The sequence below is a fragment of the Nannospalax galili genome, unplaced genomic scaffold (assembly GCF_000622305.1).
Source record: "Nannospalax galili isolate Female #2095 unplaced genomic scaffold, S.galili_v1.0 scaffold407, whole genome shotgun sequence".
NCBI classification, from domain to species: Eukaryota; Metazoa; Chordata; class Mammalia; order Rodentia; family Spalacidae; genus Nannospalax; species Nannospalax galili.
Genome location: NW_008355644.1, coordinates 830,401 through 840,501, shown reverse-complemented (window position 1 = coordinate 840,501; position 10,101 = coordinate 830,401). Strand labels below are relative to the sequence as shown.

The window sequence follows — 10,101 nt, the reverse complement described above, 5'->3', positions numbered from 1 at the left end:
GGTATAAGTAGCACCCTTGACCAGACACTGTATTCTAAACAACTCAGACTCACATTTTGCTAAGTTTTCCTGTCAGCAACATAACTATCTCATGTTGCCTTTCCATTTTTACATGATGGTTCTAATTTTGAAAAAGAAAAACTTAATTTCTTTCTAATACAGTATTTCAGTTTAGTATCTGGGTTTAATAACCCCTAAGGACTTAAACTTGCTTCAAAACTTGACTTAATCAGAGTGCCAAGATTAAGATATGGTACCTGATATTCTTCCCTACCTGTTTCTTCATGATTTTCACTTGAAGTCACAGCCTTTTTTTGGCACAAATCTATGGTTCCAAAGAACCATAAAATCAACTTACATCCACATTTTAAATGAGGGCAGTAAGGGAGTAGGACTATGTGAGAAAGGAATTAGAGCTGTCGGTTTGCAAGCTATTGTGCTAGGAAGCTCAGAGAAGCCTCTTTGACCTCTTAGGGAAACCAGGTCCAATGATAGGACCTTTGGAAATATGCAAAGATGGTCAGACAAATATGCATTTGTAGAATGCATATATAATAAGCCTTTGGAACATTCTAGAAAAAAAATCCTATCAGACTAGGTGGTACACACCTATAATTCTAGTACTTGGGGGATGGAAGCAAGAGGATCAGGAGTTCAAGGCCACCCTTAGTTACATAGTAAGTTAAGCCTAGCCTAGGCTACATGAGAGCCTGTCTCAAAAAAAGCCAAAAAAATTCCTAGAGAATTTACCAAATGTCAACAGTTTCAAGCTTGTTTTAACATAGCTGCATATCATCCAACATTGGTAATTCTTGCAGCTATGTTAGTACAAGCCTGAAAATGTTGAAGATTTTTCTAGTATTCTGTTAACAACTAACATTTAAATGGATACATTTATACTCTTATACTGTATTCAAATAGAGATTTGAAGTTAATCAATATCTTTCTTAAATTTCTCTGCTGCCAAAAATAGGATTTGAACATTTAGGCTTAAAGGACTGACAACCTCAATCAAAGTTTTGCTACCTGAATTTGGTGCCAAGATTAAAATATGGAGCATTTGCACCAGTTTTTATAAGCCATTGCAGTCTATTAAGTTTATTTCATGAGTCAGGCCTCAGGAATAGTCACTTTCTCATGAACTAATGAATGAATGAATACTATCTTTCAGCATGACAAAGCCATGTGCAGTGAGGAAATTGCCATGAGGCCACAAGTAGCACTTTCTGCACAATATGTATATATATATATATATTTTAATTTTTTTTTGTCTTTTTGAGAAGGGCCTCTCTGTAGCCCCAGCTGTCCTGGAACTCACTATATAGACCAGGCTGGCCTTGAACTCACAGAGATGCACCTGCCTCTGCCACCCGAGTGCTGGGATTAAAGGCGTGCGCCACCACGCCCAGCATACAAAATATATATTTTAATTCTAAGTTAAACATTGCACATTACCTAAAAGAGCTTAGGTAACTCCTACATTGTCTGAAACTGCTCTATGTTGTGTGAAATATACAGAATTTTTTGCTTGAAGGTTTTATAATTAAGTATATAATGTGATATATAAGTATTTGGTGATTTTAGAAAATCTTACGTAAAAGAAAAACAGCTACAGATTTTGTTGTTAAGTGCTAGTGATTGAACCCAGGGTTTTTGTACATGCTAGGGAAGAACTCTACCATTGGCTTATTCTCCCAGCCCTGCTAATAGGTGTCACAATATTTTTAAATTTTTCTAAAAAGGTATATTTTGGGGGCTATAGATATAGGTCAGTTGGAAAGTGCTTGCCTAGGATACACAAAGCCCTGGATTGATCTCCAGCACCTCATGAACTGGCATGGTGGCAAACACCTATAATCTCAGTACATGGGAGGTGGAGGCAAGAGGATCGAAAGTTCGAGATCATACTCAGGGACTTACTGAATTGGAAAAGAAAATGAAACAAAAAAAACCTAAATTTGTGTATTTGTGTACAGATAATCTGTATGTATATATGTTCATATATATTCAAAAAATAAATGAGAAAGACCAATTTATATAAACAAGAGCTAGATGAAGTAAGTGGAAATCTCAGTTGATTGTAGTCATTGAAAATGTGCTGGGTTTTGCTTACATGGATTCTAAATTTAGAATATAACCTGATCCGACGACGCCTTAGTAAGAATCTAGTTTTGAAGGGTCTTGTGACTTTCCTAATATGTTGCTTTTTCTTTAAAAAAAAAAAAAAATGTGTGTTTTTTTTTTTTTAGAAGAGCAAGTGAAGGCTTAAAGAGCATAAATCCAGGCGAAACGGCACCCTCTATGCGACTGCTGGCCTATGGTGAGTTAGACTGTATGATGTCTGTGAAAATCAAGAGTTGGACTAAAAACCATTTTTTGTCTTTTGTGTCTTTGTAGATTTCAAACAGTATTTCATTACTACCTCCTACTATTGCTACATATTAATTTTACAATTTTCCTGCTTCCTTATGTAAAGGAAAGTGATTGCTAGTGCCCTTTATCTCTGTGTCCATTAACTATTGATCTCTCTTGAATGTGTACACATTCAGTCTAAGTAACAGTTTCCAAGTGATGTAGCTGCTACCTCCTCTGGATATTTACCATGACTTCGGCTGTACTAGGACGATTCTTCATATTAATACAGTTAGTATCTCTGCATACTATTCTTTCAGAATTATTTAAAAATTGGATTTAGGTCTTTGTGTAGACCTTAGTCTGGCCCAGAGATCACACCTTGTAAAGGACAGTTACTCTCTCAAGCTGAATTCCAGCTTATACTTAACCAGGCCTTAGCACTGTAAACCAAAGTGAGGGCTTCAGCGTGTCACCCTTCTGCCTCCCTGGATTCTTCTGTGCCTCTCTAGGTGATTTTCTCTCTTTTTCATTTCATTGCTACATCCTGCTGTTTATTTCCTTTTTCTCTTCCCCTTTCTCCTTCCATTCATCGTTCAGACCTCCAGAGCCAGGTGTCCAGTGCTTCAACAACAGCAGATGTACCCTTTTCTCTGCAGCAAAATAGCATTTCCTAGACCTTGCAAATTTGATTTTCAGAGAACTTATAACAGGAAAAAGGTTTAACAGTGTTTTCTTCTTCTTTAGTTTCTGGCTTGGGCTTTGGAATCATGAGTGGAGTATTTTCCTTTGTGAATACCCTGTCTGACTCCTTGGGGCCAGGCATAGTGGGCATTCATGGCGATTCTCCTCAGTTCTTCCTTAATTCAGGTACGTGTAGCTGTGTGTGTTTAGGGTTCTACTCTAAATGATCATCTTTATTGGAGTTCACTTGCTTAGGAATTCAGGTAAATGAAAATTTGTCATGCCTTTTTTAAAAAATTATTTTTACTTACATGTATTTGTGTGTGCCTATATACACCTAAGTGCAGGTGTCCTCCAAGGCCAGAGGCCATTGAATCTCTTGGGGCTGGAGTTACAGGCAGTTGTGAACCATTGGACATGGGTTCTGGGAACTGAACTCTGGTCCTCTACAAGAGCAGTATGTACTGTTAACCCCTGAGTCATCTCTTAATGGCTATGCAGCATCTTTTAAAGGCAAAATATTATTAGGCATTAAAAAGTGAAGGACTGAACGGAAAATGATTTATTAGAGCACTTTAGAATATTAAAGGAATTTAGCTGTGTAAGATTTATTTTTGTAATACTTAAGTGTTATACTATAGCTGAAATATTAAAAATTAATTTTTTTTTGGTCTTTTTGAGACAGAGTCTCCCTGTCTGGCCTGGAACACTCTATGGAGACCAGGCTAGTCTTGCTCTCACAGAAATCTGCCCATCTCTGCCTCCTAAGTGTGGGGATTAAAGGACTGCACCACTATACCTGGCAGAGGTTAATTTTTAAAAAATATTTTATTATTTTTATGTGTATGTGTGTATCGCCTGCATGTAGGAAAGTGCACCCGTGTCATGCAATGCCCACAGAGGACAGAAGAGGCTGTTGGATCCCCTGGAACTGGAGTTACAGACAGTTGTTAGCTGCCATGTGGGGGCTGGGATTCGAACCTGGGTCTTCTGCAAGAACAACCAGTGTTCTTAATTGCTGAGCCACCTCTCCAGCCCCAACTTTTAAAATTTTTAACATTTATTTGGTGAGAGAGAGAGAGAGAGAGAGAGAGAGAGAGAGAGAGAGAATGAGAATGAATGCATGCCACAGTTAGAAGACAACTTGTAGGAGTGGGTTCTTTCCTTCCACCATACTGGTTCCAGGGATTGAACTCAGGTCCTTAGGCTTGGCAGCAAGCACCTTTACCCACTGAGCCATCTCACCGGTCCCTGGAAGTTCATTTTTATTGCCCAGTTCTAGGGATTGAACCCAAGACCCCTGATCTTAAGCCCTTATCTTTAATTAATCTATGTCTCAGTGCCTTTTGGAGATAGGCAGTGTGATTTAGTCTTGAAATTCAGAGGAAAAAAATAGTAGATGCAGCGCTATGAAAGGACCATCTTGTTTTAAGTGTCTGTTCATCCACCATCTAAAAATTATTAATGATCACAAATTTTAGTAGTATGTATAATTAGCCTATTTTATTAAGTTCCACATTCTTTTAAAAATAGAAGGAAAATCCATTGTGGTGGTGGTTATCTCCACAACAGTTGTCATCAAACTAAGTGACCTTACACGGCCCAATTCTTTCAATTAAATCAATATTCACATCCAGCTAAAAGCTCTTTAGGGAATTCACCTTTTAGGGGGAATATGAGAAAAAATGAATAGCATTTCAGTAGCAGTTTAAGATTAATAAAGGTATAGTGAGGAATGACTGATTTAAAGAAAACCTCCTAACTGCGCTAGCTTAGAGACGTCTGCCTATTGCAGCAACCCTAACCCAATGCCAGTCTCCTTTCTCAGTTGGCTTTCCTTTCCAGGTGAGTTCAGGTCTTGGCATCTTCTGTGGAGATTCAGAACATCAACCCTCTATGCAGCTAGTAAAGTCATCTCTGTTTCAAAGGCTTTACCCTTTCAAGGTCTATAACATGCATTTAAGGCCCTTTAACTCTGGCTGCAAGTTAAGAGGAAAGTGTGCTAATGGGTCCTGCTTGTTAATGTTGCCTTCAACAAAGCAAATTACCTTTTTAAATATTCTCAAACTATAATATTTCTGGCAAAAAGTTTTGAATCATGATAATGTTAGGGTTTTTTTAATGAATAGCTTTAATAGCCAAAGTCTGTTAGAGTTCAATGGAAATTAATGAAATGCATCTTGTGTTACTGTGTCAGTCTTGTGAACGTCCTGAGTTGCTGCAACTGCTTTCTTTCCAGCCTCAAGTTTCACCAGCTTTTTCACTAGATGGTGCTACTTCCCTCCAGTGAACAAGGCTGTTTTCAAAAGCCCAGCTTAAAGTGATTCTTTGGGAAAGTTAAAGATTTTTTAGTACTTTGAGAACTAGATTTGGTTTCCATGAATTCAAGTGAAAGTTCAATATTCAAGAAGATATCTTAATGTCTTTAGCCAGATTAGGATGGCAGACTGATTATGCTGTGATAAGTAATTACTTATGCTGTAATAAGTAATAGCTGTTGTTTTGTTCTATGTAAGTTTCTTGTGATAACATCATTCTTTGAGGCATAAACCTTGAATTAATACATTTAAGAAATTTATTTAATCACAATCCCAAATTTGTATGCATACATATTTGTATTTATGTTATATATTACTTCTAATACCATTTACAGCTCACTTTTAATTTTGCAAGTACATTTGTAAGTTTGTGTTTAATGTATTCAAATTCAAATACTTAATAATCAGAATAAGGAATATGGGATCACTAATTAGTATATCTATGTTAAAATGTGTGTTAGTAAGATACACATTGTCTATACATGCCTGTCTGTACATGGGTTTTTTAATATTACAGACAGGCATAGTTTATCAAGTGTATGTATAAGTTAATTTTTTGTTATTTGTAGTTATTTGTAGGCTAGCATTAAGTTATTAGGATCACTGCCACTTCTTGGAAATGCTGGGTAGAGAAGAAAGTATGGGAATTGACATCCTAATTTCATGTCTATCCTGGCTCATTAATTTAGTATTTTGGGACAGGTCCCTTAGATTCTTTAACTACTCATTCTATAAATTAATTATTAAAGATTTCTCTGTGCCTTCTATTCTTGAGAGGAATAAAAACAAACAACTAATTACACAAGGCATAATATAAATGTTACAGAGAGGAGGCGAGGTGTTAACACACATGTGGACGGTACAGCACTTTACCTCTGCTATATTTACCCTAGTTGTGATTGAGTGTGTGGTTATTTGTTTAATGTCTCTCTCCAGTTGGGTGCTAAGCAATGTAAGTGCAAGGACTCCCATCTTTCTTGTCCCCAGAGCCTCATGGAGTCCTTTGTTGATAGATGACACTGGGTAAATATTTACTGAAAAATGAAAGCTAGGCGTAGCTTATGGAGAAAATGCCATTTGACTGGAGAGTTACTTAAAGATAAACAATAGCTAGGCCAACAAAGGAAGGAGGTTGCAGAGGAGGATGTTCCAAGTTAAAGGAAGCAACCTCTCTCTACAGGCCTCAATTTCCTGATCTTTCAGGAAGGACAGAAAAAAGCTGAGTATGTTGGTCTATGCCTAGAGTCCTAGCACTCAGGAGGCGGAGGCAGGCAGACCTCTGACTTTGAGGCCACTCTCGTCTTCCTAGCAAGTTCCAGGCCATCCAAGGCTACACAGTGAGACCCTTCCCAAGTTAAAGGAAGCAACCTCTCTCTACAGGCCTCAATTTCCTGATCTTTCAGGAAGGACAGAAAAAAGCTGAGTATGTTGGTCTATGCCTAGAGTCCTAGCACTCAGGAGGCGGAGGCAGGCAGACCTCTGACTTTGAGGCCACTCTCGTCTTCCTAGCAAGTTCCAGGCCATCCAAGGCTACACAGTGAGACCCTTCCTATAAAAAAAAAAAAAAAAAAAAAAAAAAAAAAAAAAGGCATAAAAAAAAAAAAAAAAAAAAAAAAAGAAAGAAAGAAAGAAGAAATAATGCCTAGTTCAGAGCTGTTAGGAGTTAACTCGGTGAAACTAAACTCGATGTTATAAAAATTTGAAAAGGAAAACAATCTACCCTCTTTTCAACTTCATTAGCTTAATCTCACTTACCAACCTTCACTTGACCCTATGCAGCACTGTGGCTATGTGGGACACATGTCTTGGCAATTCTGGCATTTGCTGACTTGTTTCACAGCCACATTCCTCCTTCATTCCTGGCCCCACTGTGCTAGTTTGCTCTTGTACCTCCCCAAAGCTCTGCTAATGAGAGTGTTCATGTCTGCACCTGCATGGCCTGATTTCTGGGGGAATACTGACATTTTAACTTATTTTATTGCTGTACTCTGAAGTTTTCCAATATTCCTGAAACAGTTTTAGACAAAGTTTCTAGACCTGCTCTTCATAATGACAGAAGAATAGGTATCAGGAATGAGGAAGGGAGGGGCAAATGGGAAGAGATAAGGGAACTTAAATGGATCTGTACTTGGGAGCATTTAGGTATATCCAGGAAGGTTAAAGAGCCAATGCAAATGTTGCCTCTTAAAGATAACACTGAAACATTTTGCTTAAAAATAAGTTAGACTGAAACATTGTCTACTGAGATAATTTGATGTATTAGAAGAGGAACTCCACTGAACTAAATAGCTACAGTTATTACAAACATACATAGTTACCTGTTAAGACAATTTCCTGAATATTCTAGAGCATGGGAATTATGGAAGTTTCTTTTGTTAATCTGAGTTAAAGCTAATTTTGTTATTCTTACGGTTAGTTTAGATTTTTAAAAATTACATTTTGAGTGTGTGTGTGTATGCATAAGTGTATACCATGACATGCATGTGGAGGTCATAGGACAACTTGTAAGAGTTGGTTGGGTCTCTCGTTTTGCCACTTGGGCCCTGGGGATCAAACTCAGGTTGTGAGGCTTGGTGGCAGGTACTTTTGCCCATTGAGCCCTTACCCCTAGAGAGGTTGTATTCTATTTTCAAGAAAAATATTAGAACAAAGTGAATTTCAGGGTTAGAGTTATTGAAGGACTTTTAGGATTTTGTGTGTAATAACATGTACTGACAAGGGTTTAGCAGTGAGAAGGGGACGCTGTACAGGTGCTGTTACCAAATCTTCAGTTCTAGTTGGAGTTAATTCCACTTGTTAATAAATATGAAAATAGCACCCTGTAACTATTTGTATGTGGTAGAATAGTTTAGATATCCAGGCCTCAGTTTCTGTAGCCTTCTACCAGTTGTAGCGGGAATAAACATCTCCCACTGTTCTGCCATGGCAAATGTCGTGCAGTTACTGGAGTATTGTAACAAAAGCCACAAATCTCAGAGTCCCAACAGACTAGGCTCAGCTACCTGTCTGCAGCACACCAATTAAGAGATGAGTGATGATTAAAAAGCAGAGAAAGGATCGATAAAAGAGATCCAGTGACCCTAAGCCCATCTTAGCGATACCAACCTGAGCTTTAGGTTTAAATAGAGAAACACTTTAAGGTTGAGGGAGCAGGCAAAGGGTCTGCATAATGAAGCAGTCCTGGTCAAGGTCTGGTCACTGTCATTGCTCGTTGTCACAGTCTGGTTCTGTAAGGTGTCTGAAGCCTTTGATATCACCATGTAACAGATGCTTAGAAACTGCTGCTGCTAAAAAGTACTCCTTGCTTGGGCCTGCAAAGTAGCTAAAAGCAAGATATAGCCTGGCATCTCATTATCTGTCTCCTTTACTGTGGGCCACCTCTTCACCTCTGTGGTAGGCATGTTAATCACTCAAGGAGACTATCTTAAAAACTGGTGATTTCTAACCTATCTCATTCCCATTCAAAGCTGGAGGCACAAAGATAAATGTAGCTGGGGCATCTTACTATCAGCTTTGTAATGATCTGCTCCAGATCCCACAAAGGTACCTAAATATCTCCAGTCATTGTCCTAAACCTACAGTCACCTTAGATTTCAGGAATAGCAGAGCCTGACTGGATAGACTGTTGCCCAGATAAGGGCAGTTATCCATGCTAACCTGATCAGGAGCAATCATCTTCCCAGAATTGGCCTGTCCCCTCAAGCAATAAGATGTCTTCCGACCACCTTGTGAGAAAGGAAAGAAAATGGGTGTGACAAAGCCAGAGGAAGGGTTCATGTACAGGAATGAAGAGGAATGTGTTTTAATCCATAGCCAGGTGCCCAGGAATCTTGGATAAAAGTAGTAACTGCCTATGGCTCACCTTCACTTTTCTACCCCTTCACTCAAGGGCCTGCCCTATTCATCTTTAAGCTTTAGGCTATAACAACTACCAGTTTGCTGAAAAACTTTGGTTGCCAAGTACTGTTCTTTGAAATAAAGGAAATAGAAGCTCAGAGAGGTGAGATAGCTTGTCTAAAGCCCCACAACAGAACTAGGCTTCTGACTCAGGGTTATCTGACTTCAAAGAGAGACACCTCAAAAATCTTCATACTAGACTGCCTAGATTAGTGAATGTGTCTTGAGTGTAAGCGGAAAACGAAAGCTAGATGTGGTGGCTCACGCCTGTAATCCCAGTACTCAGGAGAATGAGACGGGAAGAGCGCCATGAGTTCAAGGTCATCTGGTGTACAGAATGAGACTATATGAAAACAAGTGGAAATGAGTATGTTTTAGGGGGAAAACTCACTAAGGATACTTGTGACACTTGTCGGATCTTTAAAAAAAATTTTTTAATTGTGTGTGTGTGTGTACAGGTGTATACATGCTACAGTGCCTGTATGGACATCAGAGAATGGTTGGGAGTTCTTTTCTTCCACCATATGGGAATGACTCAGATTGCAGCAAGAACCTTTATCCTTTGAGCCATCTTGAAGGTTCTGTGCTAGAATCTTAAAGCAGGATTTAGGTGTGGTAAAGTGGGAAGGGTTTGAGGGTTCACAGAGGGAGAAAGAGCGAGTTCTGTTTTTTGTTTGTTTTTTTGAGATAGGATTTCATGTTGTTAGGTAGGAATGTTGGAGAGAGCGAGCGGGTGGTGGAGAGCACGAGCGGATGGATGAGGCACTGAGGCACAGATGGAATTCTCAGCGGGATACAGATTTATTTTGCACGGGGCACCTTTCCCTCAGGGAAGGGAAAGATGTCAGGG

General features: G+C 38.8%; 1 protein-coding gene across 2 annotated transcripts in view; it reads left to right on the top strand.

Moving 5' to 3' along the window:
- The window catches only part of Aph1b (aph-1 homolog B, gamma-secretase subunit), a 38,125-nt gene that overhangs the window by 3,146 nt on the left and 24,878 nt on the right, over window positions 1-10,101 (top strand). Inside the window, exons 3-4 of one of the 2 annotated variants that reach the window (XM_008853011.2) lie at window positions 2,250-2,320; window positions 3,100-3,222. In XM_008853011.2, coding sequence (XP_008851233.1) covers window positions 2,250-2,320; window positions 3,100-3,222 — 194 coding nt within the window. The remainder of the gene's footprint in view (window positions 1-2,249; window positions 2,321-3,099; window positions 3,223-10,101) is intronic. The other variant, XM_008853012.3, reaches the window with a different exon arrangement.